We start from the raw sequence: 17,965 nt of genomic DNA, 5'->3' as shown, positions 1-17,965 counted from the left end.
AAAACTCAGTGAAATTTTGGTTTGGTATTTCTGAAATAACCCTAAACAGCTCTGCCACTTTGTACACCACATTTACACAAAGCAGGGTTCTCGGCATTGAGCGTTATGAAATCGAAGCACCCATCACTCTGGGAGACAGGTTATCTCTACATTCTGCAGCATCTAATATTCAGTTGAGATTGCTTTGTGTAAAAGTAAACAAAGGTACTCATCTCATTAGTATGCAAATGATACCTTTACTAAATTATACAAATGCTGTACAACAAAGGGCTTAAGATAAATTTCCTGGTAACTTAGGTATAATTATCTATATACTCAGGGTCCTGTAAAAATTTCTACAGGGTCTCAGGGTGTGTGTGGGGGGGGGGGGACATTTAAGCCCTGCTCTACCTTATATGACACGGGATCGGCCCTCCGACTGTACAGTCCTTCCACAGAGCAGCCTTTAACCAGAGACAATGATGATACTTGTAGACAAGGTAGTAGCCCAGGCTGGGCTGGAACTACACAGCCCAGGCTAACTTAAATAGATAGTATCCTCATGTTTAGGTCTCCCAAGTGCAAGGATTACAGATGCAAACACGAGTTACCTGGGCTTCTGGGAGGATTTTGCTCCTGATGAGACATTTGACATGTCTGGGGGAATGAGGGAGGTGTTTGCTATCTAGTAGCTGGCTGTTGGACACTCTACAGCACACGGGGCTGCTCCCCACAAGGAACTGTGGCCCCAAATGCCAAGCTGAAATGGAGAAACCACTTTAGAGCCACTCCCAGGTTCTGGGATGTGCTGATGGGAGGCGGAGTTCTGTTTACAAGCAGACACTCTCCAGGTGCTCCAACCACTGCTGCCAGGCTGCCGGACCAGGTACTGGGTAGACCAGAAAGGGGGCAGGTAAACAAAACAAGCAAGACCCTCCCAAGTCACATTTAAGGCTCCTGAGCCCTTCTCCACCTCAATCAGCAAATGCCTACTGATTCCTGCAGTGAGGTACCCCATCTCCTCTTAACAGCAGTTCAAGAGGACCAGGAAGGTGGCTCGGGATGAAGGAGCTTGCTGTCAAGCCTGAATCCTGAATTTGATCTCTATAACTCATATGGTGGAAGTCGAGAACTCCCATAAGCCATTCTCTGACTTCCACATGCATGCATGCACACGCACACGAGAGCACACACGCACTCACAGCAGTTCAAGAAAGCAAGAGGTGTGGGGATCACATGAAGCAAGGTCTCGGGACCTGTCTCTTTACTGGGCACACAGACTCCTATTGAAGGACACACATGAAAGCCTGGTTGATACCTGTGCATCTCATAGATGTGCCCTCCCTTCCTTCCTTCCTTCCTAAGTACCGAGTGTGATGCCTGGCTTGTCAATTTCACCCGACTGCCAATGTGTTGGTTGGAATCAGACACATCACATCAAAACTCCTTTTAAAATAATTTGTCTATTTAAATGTCTTGCATCGTCCTCCTCCAGAGATTTACCAAGCATCTGTCGACATCCCTAAGATCAGAAGTCCACATTGAAGGGATAACCAGTAAAATCGTCAGTACCCCAAAATGGTGGGAGTGGCACACGCAAACAATATAGCCCAATACAGCTCAGAAACTGGTGGCATATAAACACTAGATCTGAGGTGCCAGGAGAAAGGATCCTTGAGACGTAGATCCCACCCCCAAAGATGGTTCCAGCAAATTCAAGAAATGGTTCTCGGCGACAGACCATACTTAAGTTTAAAGGAAAAAAACAAAGAAGAAATATTTTAATTTTTTCACAAGTATTCTTAACATCATCATATTTTAAATAGTCACATTAACAAGTTACATGTTTCACAAAAATACTTGTACAGAGGAATATTCTTATTTACATCCAGAGTTGCCATAATTAGGAGAGTCAGGATTCTCGGCAAAGACAATGGCTGTGTGAGATGTTTTAACATCTGAGACAGGCAAGGAGGATCCACAGAAAAGGTGAACTTGGTGCCTACAAACTCCATGAAAAAGCAAGCATCACAGTGGGACCAGCGGGCTACACAAACAAGGCTACACAATTCCAACCAGAAAAGTGAGGCAGCCGAGTAAACACCTTTGTGTGAAGGGAGAGGCCAGCCCCAGCCCAGTGCATGGTGCCAAGTGCCCAAGTGAAAGGGAGCAGCTGACAATACAGTCACACCCTCTGAACTGCAGCGGATAGACAGCACCCTGATGCTTACTACAAAGTGAATGACTTGCCCAGTCCCAGCGCTGGTTAGAGAAGGCCAACGTGGGCCTCTGAGTCCTATCCCTACAGGAAATGAAGAGATTCAAAATAGGAAATGACAAGACTCAAAGATTTCTCATCCACAATTTCTGTCTGGGAAATGGAGAACACTTCTGAGCAATGCTGGCTGGCCTGCAACTGTGCACAAAGGTGAGGGTGTCCAGTACAATCCTGAAAATGGCCAAACAGAGGCTGGAGGCTGGCATGTGACATACTAATGTTCTTACAAGAATAGTGGCTATTCCTTCCTGTAAACCAAAATAAAACTTCCTGATAAAAAAAAGAAATCATCAATATACTTCTCTACACTATACAAATAATCTTCCTTTTCAACCTAAGGTGCAAACGTGTATTTGACTTTAATACCAAGTGGTCTGTCCAGCTGCAGACAGAAGAATGTCACCCCTGTATTCAGTCCTTCCAAGGGACTCAACTCTACATCCCCAATGGGATGTGAAGGGAGGCAGGGAAGAAGTGTTTCCTACTGTCCCCAGAACCCTGAAATCAGAGGGACTGAATTCAACACGGGCAGAAGTAAAGCAGACTGGCTTTTTATGCAGCATTTGACACATCATTTCAATTAAGACATTTCAATTAAGACAATCAATGGTTAACCCTGAAGCCATTTATCACAGGGTAGAATCCTCATTTCTAGTCCCAATAGTAAAAACACCCAGGTGCCGGTCCTGAGTCACAGGACACCCAGGGAGGGGCAAGGGCCCTGGATAGGCAGCCACTGGAGCAGACACAGCTGACTGGACTAATAGGGGTCCTGCAGTGGCCTTCCAAGGGACACAGGACAGGAGGCAGGACAGACGGGCCCAGGTACTAAGGAAAACTGCTACTTGGATTTTTTTCTTACAGTGACTTTTACATTTTAAGAATACTGATGACAAATATATGTTCTCCTAAGTAGGAATTCAAATTTCCTAGAAACCTTATTAAAATGGAAGCCTACTGCTCAGGGTGTGAGGACAGACAAAAGGAGAGAAGTGGAGGTTCCCAGCCAGTCTCATTTGGCAGTCCCATTGCTGTGGTCTCTGTTTCCACAGGAAATAGTCACGATCTGGCCCAGCTGAGCGATCTCGAGCAAGCTTGCGTCCCTGATTCCTTGGGGGAACTCTGTGTGGACCTCAGGAGCAATGGGTGAACACCTGCAGCTTACTCCAGTCCGAATTCGACCACACAGTCATGCTGCCAGCTCAGGAACATGGCGCTCTGACAGTGGAGATCTGGAGTAGCCCGCAGCTGCCACGGTGTGGCACAGCCACGGTGTCCATGGCCCCCAGACTCACAGCACGCGTCTGGGCACTCTACTGAGCACAAAGGCACACACCATTATTTGTGCTTATGCCACTATGACCTAACTGCCCAGAAATTCCCACAAGCTTTGCCCTAAGAAACCTTTTCACTTACAGGGGGGACACTGGGTGAGTGAGGTGAGGCACCCTGGTCAAGTCAAGTCATTTGCTTGGTTAACTGCAGATGAGACAACCCAAGGGTCCTGTCAACATACTACATGTCGTCACAACAGTCATGTAACTTAGAAGTGTTCAAATACAGACAAGTCCTCACCAGGGCCTAGATAAATGCACATAGCCCTGGAGACGGAATCAACATCTCTGGCAAGGTCGAGAAGGTCAACAGGAAGAAGCAGGAGATGACATCATAAAGATACTTGTTTACATGGCTTCATTAATTTAACTAGTTAAAAGAGAGCTGTACACAGCTCAGAGGTCACAGGGGATGTTACTTCCATGTACCAACTCTCACTGACCTTAAAAATAAGGAGATGTAGGGTGAAGTCTGATCAAATGCAACAGGCAACACATACTGCATGTTTCATTAGAAGGTCAGAGTGGCTAGCCAGTCATGGCAACACATGCCACTACTACCTGCGGTGTCTGCCCAGGGCCGTATCAGACACCTGCCCCACTTAAGAACAGAAGAGCCCACCATGAGGTCCCATGAGGCCCTCCAGTGGCTGCTGAGATCTGTTTTTGTTTGTTTGTTTTTTGTTTTTTTAATTTCACAGCAGTCAAAGGAAATCAAGCTTATGCAAATGTATACAACACTACTTTTGCAAACTCTGGAGCCTGGATTTGGGGTTGGCACTGCCTTCTTGTTCAGAGCTTTCAGAGGGTAAGACTGACCTTCCTTTTTCACCCACAAGCTAGAATGCAGCTGTGGCATCCACTTCACCCTGATACCCACCAACACTTTAGAAACCATGAGGGGACAGCATGCAACTCTAAACAGGGATAAATACAAAGTCCTGGTTTTCTGTTGAGTCGTTAGGCGGACTGCAAACATTACCCCTTTTCTCCTCCACAATGTGTGATACTAACCACAATCAATTCTGAGAAGTGTCTCCAAATATCCCACTGTCAATCATTAACATTGCATCAATGAATATGCTTTCAGAAAAAAAAATATTCACAGAAGTATACAACAATCTTACCTTTAAATAAAAATACTTTATTCATTCCTGACGTGTTATCAAAATGTACAATATTAACCAAGTAAAAATGGTACTTTGAATTAGCTGACTAGGACATATTTGGAGCATTTTTAATTAACTTTCTAAGAATAAAACCCACTTCCAGTGTCCCTTACCACATGCCCTAACAGTCTGCATTGTGTACTTGACAATGGATACAGCACCCATCAAAGAACACACAGCTGCACTTGGACACAGAAACTTACTACATTTGGGTTACCTTCCTTTCCAAAATCTGTGAGATATCTTCACTTCTTTTTATGTCTACGTAACCTTGTAAACGACAGAACACAGTACACCTGGCATTACACTACACACACACACACATACACGCACGCGCGTGCACATACACACACGCCTAGAGGATAAAGTGCAGCACAGCAGATCTCGTCTGTGACACTTTCTCCAGGTGAGCTGAGCAGCTGGTCCCTCAGGGAGTCGAGGCCCTGCTTTATCAGACACTGGAGCCCTAGCTGCTTTGCTTTCCCTGTGGCTTCTCTCACCAGCATCACAAGTATTGAAACTGGGTTGAGAAATCAACTTCCCAGAACTACAAGTGTGCTCCCTGGTGCTTTGGGAGTGCTCCAATATTTTTCTTTAGCACTCAACACTGTTTACAAAGATGTTCCCAATGAGATCTTGTCAGTAACAAGTACAACTACAGCCACTTTAATGAAAGCAAAGCATTTAGCATGGCAGCAATCTCTACTGACCATGACACCAGACACCCGCCACTTCTGCAGGCAAGTGCCAGGACCTAAAATGTCACAAGGTTTTGGCTGCATGTGTTTTGACATAAAATTATTTAACTAAAAACTGCGTTTGTTCCTGAGATGAGCACATAAATTAGACAAATCCTCTATGAAGCCGCCACTAGGACAGCCCACTCCTTAGCTCCACACACTCTGTGGGTCACACTGGAAGCCTCAGTCCTCCCCGTGGCGCCATTTCTGTGACTCGTCCTGCCGAACATCTGGTCTAATTTGGTTTCTCATGCCACCTAACACGTTTGATGTTGCTTCGGTGGCTACAATTAGAGGCTTGACCACTGCCGGTGGGATCTGGCGCAGAACTTCACCCACAGCACCGGTGACCCCTCTGCTCTCGTGCTCTCGAGCTGCCGTCTCATAAATGGTCTGAGCCGTGTCTGCAATTCCCTGCAGAGGGTGGGAGGCAGAAAAGAGGAGAAAAGGTCAGAAACTAAGGTGCCACACGTCACAATTTCACACTTAGCCAGCATGCCTACAACTAGACCAGAACAAAAACAAGGAAAGCAGCCAGCCGCCCTCACTGGGCTCCCTAACAGGGGGCCCCAGCTATGAAGAAGTGGACTCACCATGGCAGCATTTCTCTGAGACACTACTGTGCAGACAACGGTGCTTAGTCAGTCCCAAGCAAGGAAGCCCATCATGACCTAAAAGAAACTTCTGGCCCAATGAATCCCTCTAGCTAAATACAACTCTGCAAAGAGGGCCTCTGGAGTAAATGTTCTTGACAGAGAACCGCAGTGAGGATTCCTCTGATGCAGCCCAAGAAAACTTAGATCCACTCAGTGCTCAGAACACATGTACTCTGCCTACAATTATGAGCATGTCTTAGAAAAGAAGCATGGAATATATCCAATTAAGATTCAAATGGAACACTTTACGGGGTTACATAGAAACTTCCGAGACCGTGAGTGGCGCCTACAGTCTGCCCCGCTCCAGCCCTGTCACTACTGCTAAGCTTTGAGCTGAATGCACACATGCTGGGCCATGACAGAGCCCAACCTCATAGGAGTTCAGGATGTGTGCTTATGCCACTGAACTCTCTGGGTCCAATTGTGACAGCTTCTCTATGAGTACAGAAGAGACACTGAGGTCTCCAGAAAAATCTAAGATCCGTCCTAACCAGAATCTAGCTGTCCATCAGACAGGCTGACACAGCAGACAAACAAGCAGCAGCTTGGGTCAGACACAAGGTCTAAGAAATGGTGTGGAGCCAAGTGGTAGTGGCACACACCTTTAATCCCAGCACTCGGGAGGCAGAGGCAGGCGGATCTCTGTGAGTTCGAGGCCAGCCTGGTCTACAAGAGCTAGTTCCAGGATAGACCCAAAGCTATAGAGAAACCCTGTCTTGAAAGAAAAGAAATGGTAGCGATATTTAAAAAATTTAGGGAGCTGGAGCGATGGCTCAGGTGATGGCTGATTTCAGCTGCCAACCTGGCAGGGTCAGGAAGTCCTGGGAAAGGCATCTCAAGGAGGGACTGTCTGGAATAGAGGGCCTCTGCACAGATTATCTTGATGACCTCAACTGAAGAGGGAAGGCCTGCCACAGCTGTTGTGGATGAGCAACTCCTGGGCAGGGAATCTCCAAGTGTACAAAGAGTGGAAAGGATGCAGTAGACCAGCAGCATGTGCTCACTACACATTTCAGCCTTTGACTGCAGATGCCATCTATCTCCAGCTGCTTTGAGTTCCTGCTGCCTTGATTTCCCCAACATGACACACTGTGCTCTGAACTGGGAGTTAAAATAAACTCTTTCTGCCTTAAGTTCCTTTGCTCAGAGTACCTACCACAGCAACAGGAAAGACACCAGGATACCACAAGCATAAGGAGCTGGATTTGGATCTCAACACCCATAGAAGAGCTGGTGTGGGAGTGTATGTCCATAACCTCAGCACTGGGGCTATGGACTGGAAACAAGAGAGGAAGAACTATACTTCAGACCCAGTTCCCTGGGACCCCAAAGGCTACTTCTGTGCCGTGAGGATGGCTACGCCATCTGACTGCTACCAGAATATGGTTAGAAAGCACATCTAATGAATCCCAAGTAGAATGACCACAAATGCCGTGTGTCATGGCAGGAAAAGGAAAGAGGCCAGTGAGTGTCCTGCCAACACTTGGAGAGCACCAGGCTTCACCAGCACAGCTGGTAGGCCGCAACACAGGGCAGCCAAGGCTTATGGCCTGACTAGATCCCTAGAGCCCAGAAACAGGAGAGAACCAATTCCATACACTGGTCCTTTGACTTCCACATAAACACCGTGCCATGTGTTCCCCACACACAAAAAAAAAAACAGAAAAATAAATGTAAAAATCTAATGTGGAGATTCCCACAGTTACCACTAGCCAATTTTATGGAACCTCTTGCACACATGAACACAGACACAGCTAGAAAATATTCCCATTTCAGTGTTGCACGGGGAACAAAATGGGAACTAAATGCCCACCAAGAGGAAAACATGGATGGCATATTCCTACAGTGAAATACTATGAGACCATTTAAATGATATGTGTTCATGGATGTATCTTGAAAGTGTTACAGGATACACAAAACACTCTTTATGCTAATTAAAATATAAACACTGCTATGTTCAGCTTAGGAAGACTTACACAATCTAACTGTAAAACTCTGTCTAGAAAAGCTGTGACAACTTCAGAACAGTGACGGCATGTGAATGGGGCCGGGGTAAGGATTTACCTCAAGAGCCACACTTCCTAAGCAACTGAGGGAAGCAAGAGGAAAGCACCGACTCAGCAGCAAACACTACACGAAGCTACACTCACTACCTGGCTTTCTCTATTTTCCACATACCAGTCACATGCTACCATTGGCAGCTTACATAATATTCCCAAGGATTCTTCCAAAACATTAAAGTCAGTGAATACTCTTTGGCCAGTTTTTATGTCAACTTGATATAGGCTAGGGTCACTTGGCAACAGAACCTCAACTGAGAAATGCCCCCACCTGTAGGCAAGCCTATGGAACATTTTCTTAGTGATTAATGGGGGGGCCATCCCTGGGCTGGTGGTCCTAGGTTCTGTAAGAAATCAGGTTGAGCAAGTCATGAGGAGCAAACCAGTAAGCAGCTCTCCTCCATGGCCCCTGCATCAGCTCCTGCTTCAGATTCCTGTTTGAGTTCCTGTCCTGACTTCCTTCAGTGACGGATTACAGTGTGGAAGTATAAGCTGAAATAAAGCCCTTGCCTTCCAAGTTGCTTTTGGTCACGGTGTTTCAGAGCAATAGAAATCCCAACCAACACACAGAGAAAGCATGCAAGCCAGTTCTGACTTGCCAACTCTACATACCTCTTTTACAACACTGTAGGCCTTGGCCACACCTTCCCTCAGGTCCACTGGCTGGTGGGCTAAACGGTGATGAGGAAATCTCTTTGCCTTCTTGGGTTCAATAGAAAGGGTACCTGGAGACACCATGTCATAAGCAGTCTCTGCTGCTGCCTGGGTCATTTTGTCAAAGGGAAGAAATTAATTAGAAGATAGTCTGGAGTGCTGGGCACCGAAAGTGTGGCAGTGCTCTCCTGTAGGGGTATAGAGAAGCCCCACACAGATGACGCCTCTGCTTAAACACCCATAACAAGAGCTTAGGACTTTCACAGCGTGAACAGGGAAGTAAGCTAAAAACTCGGATCTGGATCGAGCTAACCTACTCAACCCCTCCTTTATTATCCTATGTAGTGACTTTCAACACTTCTGTACAGCCCTATTATATGTTCTTAAACTTAGCTCTGATCCTTTTACATAGATCAGTGAAGTAAACCCCCTGCTGACTTAATAACTTATTTTCTTGAAATATGCAAACAGACTTGGCAAGTTTGTTACCTAATACTCAGTACTAGATAGCTAAACAACTACCAAGCACCAAACAAAATGTGGTAGTGCACACCTGTACACCTGAACCCTTGGAAGGCTGAGGATATAAACTATAAGGACAGTCTGGGTTACATGGCATGAATGTCTCAAAAACAAAACAAAAAACTCAGTATGATAGCAAATCATTATAAATGAGATGTCTACCCTCAACATGTCACACATCTTCATGGGAGCTGCTATACAGGGCTCATCTGTCCAGATGAGGCAGGCAGGGAATAGTACCTGTATGGTTTGAACCATTCTGTTTGTGAGTTCTAGAGCAGCCATTGCAGTTGAGGTACCAAAAGAGGCAGCACCTCTCTGGAAGCCTCTGACGATGCGGCCATCCTTCCGGTACTGCTCGATTGGCAGCCACACCAAATCTTTGAGGCCTTGCACTAGACACAGAAATCACAAGGATAATTGTAGGTGACAAGAGTCTAATCTTGCGGCTCCTTGTCTCATTCTCACCACGGTCCCCAAAGGCCAGGCTTCCCAAAAGAAATACAGGCTGAGCCATATGTGTGATTAGAAGTATTCTAACAATTATTCCCAAAAGCAAACTGAAATTTAATATTTGTAACCCAGATATATCCAGAATGTTTTCATTGTAATATAAAGTCATTATAAAAATTATACGTGTGTGTGTGTGTGTGTGTGTGTGTGTGTGTGTGTATGGGGGGGAGCCCAACCCTGAATGGAGGTTCTGACCCTGAAACTAGGGGTAAAGTTTTATGTACATGTTAATATGCATGTAGGTTTTATATAAAAAAAAATGTTTTCATAGACTCTTAAGGTAACTCCAAAAAGATTTAAAAAGACAACTCACCTAATTGAACTAGTGAATGCATAGGCCCAACACCTCCTAGGATTCCTGGTAGTTGGTTCTTCTTAATGTCAGTGAGCCATTCGGTGATTGCATATGAGAACAATTTGTCAATACCTAGCAGACTGGAGGAAATGAGTGTCAGCGCAAAGGAGGATGGAGGCACACATCTAGGACGTCCTGTGTGGAAACTACACAGCACAGGGCAAAACACTACAGATGCTCCAAAAATGGCAAAACATTTTTATATCACATAAATCAGCTACCAAATTCCCAATCTAAATCTGTGTGTGTGTGTGTGTGTGTGTGTGTGTGTCAGAGAGATGAAAGACAAAGACTGACAAAGCTCAGGAAGCATGCACAAGTGAGAGTGTCCTCCATTGCTCTTATCTCTTGATATGCCATGGCTCAGGTACAGGGTACTAACCACAACCACATCTGTGAACCCAAATTCTTGTAACCAAATAAGCCAACTTACAGCTTTAACAAGTTATCTTAAAATATCAAGAAATATTTTCAAGAAATACTACTCTGTTCCAACTGCTTCTACACCCTCAAAACAAACATTAATGCCCAATCAGTAAGGTCCTCCAGAGCTGTGCTCTCTGCAGAAAGCACAGGGCAGGCGAGCAGCTAGCAAAAACAGTCCACTTTTATCTCTACACCAGCTTAGGCCTCACCTTAAAGTCTTGGCAGGTCAGCCTACTCACCCGTGCCTATAGAAGAGTCTCTTCAGCTTTAGCTCAGAACAGTTCAGCTGGGCCAAGCCAATCAAAATCCCAGCCAGTGTTCCCTGAAATAGGAAGAGTGGCCAATTAATCCATAAACTAAGGAGAGACTCAACATTCAACACAGCTGTTACTGGGGAAGTCCAAGCAATATTCTTTTTGTTGGGGGGGGGGGAGTTTCGAGACTGGGTTTCTCTGTGTGATATAGAGATGAATAATTAACATTAGTATAAATTTTGCCTTATTGATAGAAATTTAAGGTCAATTTTGTTATATGTATATGTATTTCTGATATTAATGTATTGTAATTGTATAGTTCATTTAAAAATGTAATGTATAATTAAGAAATATAGGTTGTTAATGGATAATCATCGATAATAGGCTTGTAGTCATGTTAGATTTTCTAGATATATACAGATATATTTCAGTTAGATAGGCATTCTTCATATCTTTCAAAGACTGCAGAATATGGTATTTAATGTTTTAATAAGTTAGGACTATTCATGACAATGAGACACGCCTGCTCCTGGCAGTACCAGTGACTTCAAAAGGAAGATGGGCATCGAAGAGGCTCCTTATGGAGTTTGATAGCCATTTGGGCAAGAAACTGCTCTTGCCTGGACTAATGCATAAACTGGACACAAAGAACCCACAGAAAGAGGACTGCTAAACTTGCCTAAAGGTGAGATGGTCTTTCGATGTTCCTGATTCATGAAAGAGTCTGAGACGTTCTGCAGGACACAGCAGGAAGTGACTGAACTGTCTTTGAAACTCCCTGCTTCATGGAAATGTCTGCTGGATACTATGGGCCTGTAGGCCGAAGATGGATGCCCCAACAATACAGAGGAACTTTGGGTGACTGTACAGGCAACAAGATGTCTCTGTCATTTCTAGAGTTTGTAAGTTGCTTACTTCCAGTTTACATAGGTAATATATCCTTCCGGAGTCTTTGCTGGAGTTGAAGAATGGTTAGTTATAGTTATAGCTTTTCTTTGTTATGATAAAAAAATAAAGTAGATATAAATATTGTAACTGTTATTCTTGCTTTATAACTGTTTTGCTATATGTAATTTTATTATGTTAAAATGAAAGCCTTCTTTTTATTTAAACAGAAAAAGGGGAAATGATGGAGGAGGGTCATCTGTCTATGTGTTACTTTCATTGGTTAATAAAGAAACTGCCTTGGCCCTTTGATAGAACAGAAAATTAGGTAGGCGGAGTAAACAGAACAGAATGCTGGGAAGAAGACAATGAGGCAGATGCCATAGCTCTCCTCTCTGAGATAGATGCAGGTTAGAAATCTTTCCAGTAAGCCACCACCTCATGGTGTTACACAGATTAATAGAAATGGGTTACTCAAGATGTGAGAGTTAGCCAATAAGAGGCTGCAACTAATGGGCCAGGCAGTGTTTAAAAGAATAAAGTTTCCGTGTAATTATTTCGGGTAAAGCTAGCCGAGTGGCGGGAAGCAGCCCACCGCTCCCACTACTACATCTGTGTAGCCCAGGCTGTCCTCAAACTCAGAGATCCACCAGCCTCTGCCTCCTGAGTGCTGGGATTAAAGGTGTGCGCCACCACTTCCTCTCTATGACCTGGCTACTCAATATTCTTTAATGAAGATAAATAGTTAAAATTATAGAAGGAAAATACTTCAGAGTGTTACAGAAAAAATGTATTTTATATGGTACAGCCCACTATACCAGCTAATGATCAATAAGTATAAAATTTCACCTATAGTACTTAACATTTACTTAGAAGCACATAAAGGTGCTGGCTTCATGTTAGACACATGTACATGCATAAAGCTTGACAGCAGCAGCTTCATCTGCTATATTTTTACTTTTTTCTCTCTCTTTTTTTTACTGAATCTATAAGAGACACAGAGAGCACTGCTAAGATGGTTCAGATGGTAATGATGATCCAAGTTTAGTCCCCAGATCCTACACTGTAGGAGAGAACTGGCTCTCATAAGTTGTCCTCTGACCTCCACACAAGTGCCTCCTCTCCTCATGCATTCACTCCCTCCATAAGAAATATATGCAGTTTTTAAAAGGTAATTTTACATTACATATTCACATGCAAAGTTTCCACACCTGATCCATTGACACGTGTTTGCCATGATAGTCAAGCCGAATAGGAACTTCTGCCGTGAATCTGAATTCTCTGGGGGGGGGGGGGAACAAAGGGAGCTAGTTATATTCAAATTACTTATCATAAAATTAGACCTAACTGGTTAAAATGAAAAATCAAACAAAACCTCAAAGTAAATTAGAAGCACATCTCATGTCCTAAATATGAAAGAATGCCTTTTAGTTCCACTTCCTCTTAATCGCAACTAGACAGACAAATTCTATTGTAGTTAAATGTTGTCACACATGACTTCTTAGTTTATTAAATGCTTATTCTTAGAAAAAATGTTTACATATTCTCAAGTCATATAGAGGAAAAGTCAATAAAAATGGCCTCAAATATCAACAAAAAGTAGATAGGAGAGGCAAGAAGCCCATCTCTACTCAATGTGAGCAGAGACAGACCCTGGCCTGGCCCCTGCTGCTAACAACTACATGGGATTCAAGTACAGATGTCTCAGCTCTCTGAGCCTCAATTCTTCACCACTGTAAAATCACCCTGGCAAATTTTGGTGAGAATCTGTGAAATGAATGCTTGTGAGTAGACGTGAATATACTAACACTGGGAATTCTGGGGGGTGAGTAAACTACACACTGTTGATATATGGCCAACAACACAGTGAACTGTCTCCCTACAGCTGACTGGAAACTGAATGCTCAGAACCCAAAACATGATTTTCCCCAACAGAATAAATGCTAATGGCTGCACACCAAACCACCTCAGAAAAGCACCCCGTACTTACAATAAAATGGCAATGTATTATCTATTGCAGTCAGTGTCTAAGCCTAGGTCCCAGGCCTATCCCTCATCTCTGAATGCACAGCTGCATCTGTTCACCTGGGCAGATACCTTTATTCCCTCGGCCTTTCCTATGCCTTTCTTCCCTGTGGGATAAGATGTATTAACAGATAGACTCTTTGATTATTTGTATATTCAGTTAGCCAGAGATTCTTCACAGTGCCTAGATGGAAGTCTGAAACACAGGAAGTACAATAGCCACTTGCAGAAGGAAGAAAAAGATTCTGACAGCTCACTAGAAAGTCAGCAAGTAGATAGGTGATAATCAAGACCTTAGCTCACCACTAACTGATGCCTGCAGTCTAACTCTCTGAGCAGGAGGAGTAATTGAAGTACTACCACTCATTACCACCCCAGGGATCTGGACCCTCCAGGAGAATAGAGGTGAAATCTACAATCTATTTTCCATATTTCAAATGACCCGGCAAAAACATACAAAACAAACATTTGCCTAGATAAGAGGTAAAACTAAAGACTGTCGAGCCAGATGTAGTAGTATGTCTGTAACCTCAGCTCCCTGAGAGACTAAGGAGGGAAGATCTAGAGTTTGAGCCTGGCCATAGTGAGACCTACCTCCATACAAACCAAGTGTCAAATTTATCACTTCCTAAAGCTGAATTGGCATATTATTATGATTAATAAAAAATAAGACTTAGTTATCACTAAGACACAAATCACTGGAGGAAAGTAACAGAAACGAACATTTACAGCGAAATGTAGCGCCAGCAGACCTCATCTCTGGTCCTTCCTCCCTATGTGCTGTTTTGTCTACATCTATTTTCATCACTATGCGGAATCTTTAAAGCACAGTGACACTTCTAAATAGGGTCCACTTGGGTCACACCCAAGGTCTTCTCAAAACAGAAAGGAAGACAGTAAAACTGGGGGCCTTGGAATGAAAGGGGGTATAGAAAACAGGAAGAAGGGCTTGTTCCTTGACCCTCCTTTTTCTAGAAAAGTCAAGACTCTGTCCTGACTAACAATGGCTAGGAAAAGAGGACAGGAAGAACAGATCAGCCAGCCAAGGAAGAAAAAACTCCTGAATGAGAATGGCTGGCCACACAGGCAAGTAGTGGTGAAGGGCACCTGAGCTGTCCAGGATGCTCTTTTGCCTCAGGAGGAATGACAAAAGCAGACTGAGGACTCAGCAGAAGGGAAAAAGCAGTGTGTGGAGAGGCCAAAGGGCAGCCCCATGCTGAAGAACAAACACACTCTAAGACCTGAAAGGGAGCAGCGGGAGGAGAGAGGAACTTCCATCACAGATTCAGTAACAGACAAGCTCTGAAACCAGGGTTACTCTGCACAAACAAAGGGTGACAGTTAGACAGGGACCACAGGCAAACAGGAGCACAAGGCGCGTAGCAATGTGAAGGACCACTGGTGGTCCTCATGCTTGTCAGTCCACTGACACACTCCAGAGCCATCTTTAACTCCATAGAACTTCATTTGTTAATAAAATTAATATACTTACCTAAAAAACACAGGCTGGTCACTAAATGAAGCTTCCTCAGCTGAGAAGTCCTTCTCCTCCAGTCCACTAGCCCCCTCCACTGAATTGGCACTATGGTTTGAGGAAGGTTGCTTTGGCCCAGGGAAAGAAACAACTAGATTTGGCTCCTTTGAGGTATTCAAATGCCTTGGCAAACTGCAGGTGACATCAGCTCCAGGAGACTTTGTAACTGCAAACAAGAGGGGCGCATTTGAAGGCAGCTCTGCTACTTTCAAGCACCATGGCAATCAATACTGATCAGTCTGAGTGCTACACTCACTGAGAAAATATAGCTCCTATTACAGAGAAAATCTGTTCCCACCCTTATATCACTACTGTTACACACACCCATTCGTATTAATTAACACGGAATGTACATATATGAATAGGAATAAGCTCTGCAAGTATATTCTTAAAAAAAAAACACACAGCAATTAAAATCAGTCTAAGTACATCCAGTCCTGATTTAGCAATAAGTTAACTTAAAATTCTTCCACCTCACAATGGAGAGAAGTGTGTACATTCTGTAAAAACTGTACTTGGGACCTACCCAACCCCCCCCAACCTCAGAGAACTCTGAAGCACAGACTGCAACTGCACAGAGCTGACACAGGCAGCAACTGCAACAATCAGTCCAAGAGAAGACCCTTGAGTCACAGACACCAGCTGCAAAGATGGGACCAAGAGGTAAAGACACGGCTGCTACCAAATGAAAAAAGAGATGGGTAGGCGCCAAAGCAATTCATTCATTCAACAATCTAAAAGCAACATGGTAACACACCGGAACCCAGTGGTCATACAACATGAAAACCTAATTAACCCAGAAGAAGCAGAAGAAAAATATCTTAAATATAACTTTATAAAGATGATAGAGGCACTTAAAGAGGAAATAATTCTCTTAATGGAGGACAAGACAAACAAAAAACTGGAAGAAATCAATAAATATCTTAAAGAAACCCAAGAAAACAAAGAAACAACAATCAAACAGGTGAAGCAAACAGGTCAAACAGTTCAAGACTTGAAAAGAAGAAAATACAAACCAAGGAAATTCAGGAAATGGAAAATCTGGGTAAATGAATAGGAACTACAGATGTAAGCATAACCAACAGAATACAAGAGATGGAAGAGAGACTATCAGAGGCTGAAAATACAATAGAGGAAATAGATTCATCAGTCAAAGAAAATGTTAAATCCAACAAAATCTTAACAAAAAACATTCCAGAAATCTGTGACACCATGAAAAGACCAAACCTATAAACAGGGATGGAAGAATAAGAACTCCAGCTCAAAGGCACAAAAATATATTCAAGAAAAATCATAGAAGAAAACTTTCCCAACCTGAAGAAGAATATGCCTATGAAAGTACAAGAAGCTTACAGAACACCAAATAGACTGGACCAAAAAAAAAAAAAAATCCCCTCACCTCGTCATATAATAAAACACAAAACACACAGAATAAAGAAAGAATATTAAGAGTTACAAAGGGAAAAGGCCAAGTAAAAATATAAAGGCTGACCAATCAGAATTACACCTGACTCCTCAATGGAAACCATGAAAGCCAGAAGGTCCTGGACAGATGCGCTGCAGACACTAAGAGACCATGAACGCAAGCCCAGACTGATACAAGCCAGCAAACATTTCATGCACCATAGATAGAGAAAACAAGATATTCCATGATAAAACTAGATTTAAACAAACCTATTCATAAACCCAGCCTTACAAAAATGACTAGAAGGAAAACTCCAACCCAAGAAAGCTAGCTGCACCCACAAAAACACAGGCAACAGATAACCTCACACCAGTAAAGTCCAAAGAAGGGAAACACACAAACACTACCACCGAAAAATAACAGGAATTAACAATTACTGGTCATTATCATCTCAATATCAATGGACAATTCACGTATAAAAAGACACATTAACGGAATAGATACGAAAGTGAATCCAACCGTTTGTTGCATCCAAGAAACACACCTCAACCTCAAAAACAGACATTACATCAGAGTAAAGGTGTGGGAAAAGATTTTCCAATCAAATGGATCGAAGAAATAAGTGAGTGAAGCTATCCTAATATCTAACAAAATAGACCTCAAACTAAAATCAATCAGAAGAGATAGAGAAGTCTCAATCCTGAACATCTATGCCCCAAATGCAAGAGTACCTGCATATGTAAAAGAAAAATTACTAAAGCTTAACATACAAATATCTAACCCCATATAGCAATAGTAGGAGACTTCAACACCCAAACTCTCACCAATGGACAAGTCAACCAGACAGAAACTTAATGGAGAAAAAAAGAGCACTAACAGATGTCATGACTCAAATGGACTTAATAGACATCCATACAACATTTCAACTAAACACAAAACAATATATTTTTTTCTCTCAGCACCTCATGAACCTTCTCTAAAATTGATGCATACTCGGTAACAAAGCAAACATCAACAGATACAAAAAAAAAAAAAAGAATAACGTCCTGTGTCTTATCATATCACCATGGTTTAAAGTTAGAATCCAACAACAACACTAATTGCAAAAAGCCTACAAACTCATGGAAATTGAGCAGTGCTCAATTGAACCACCCCTGGGTCAAAGAAGAAATCAAG

At 43.2% G+C, this 17,965-nt stretch overlaps 1 protein-coding gene across 1 annotated transcript in view; it reads right to left on the bottom strand.

Moving 5' to 3' along the window:
- Positions 1–1,730: 1,730 nt before the first annotated feature.
- Atg2b (autophagy related 2B) overlaps positions 1,731–17,965 on the bottom strand; it is a 77,991-nt gene continuing 61,756 nt past the window's right edge. The window contains exons 36-42 of the mRNA XM_038336113.1: positions 15,343–15,550; positions 13,037–13,106; positions 10,926–11,008; positions 10,219–10,340; positions 9,633–9,787; positions 8,829–8,978; positions 1,731–5,914 (exon numbers count right to left, since the gene is read on the bottom strand). Coding sequence (XP_038192041.1) covers positions 5,684–5,914; positions 8,829–8,978; positions 9,633–9,787; positions 10,219–10,340; positions 10,926–11,008; positions 13,037–13,106; positions 15,343–15,550 — 1,019 coding nt within the window. The 3' untranslated portion in view covers positions 1,731–5,683. The remainder of the gene's footprint in view (positions 5,915–8,828; positions 8,979–9,632; positions 9,788–10,218; positions 10,341–10,925; positions 11,009–13,036; positions 13,107–15,342; positions 15,551–17,965) is intronic.

This window comes from Arvicola amphibius, chromosome 7 (assembly GCF_903992535.2).
Source record: "Arvicola amphibius chromosome 7, mArvAmp1.2, whole genome shotgun sequence".
NCBI lineage: Eukaryota > Metazoa > Chordata > Mammalia > Rodentia > Cricetidae > Arvicola > Arvicola amphibius.
This window is presented reverse-complemented; position numbering and strand designations above follow the sequence as displayed.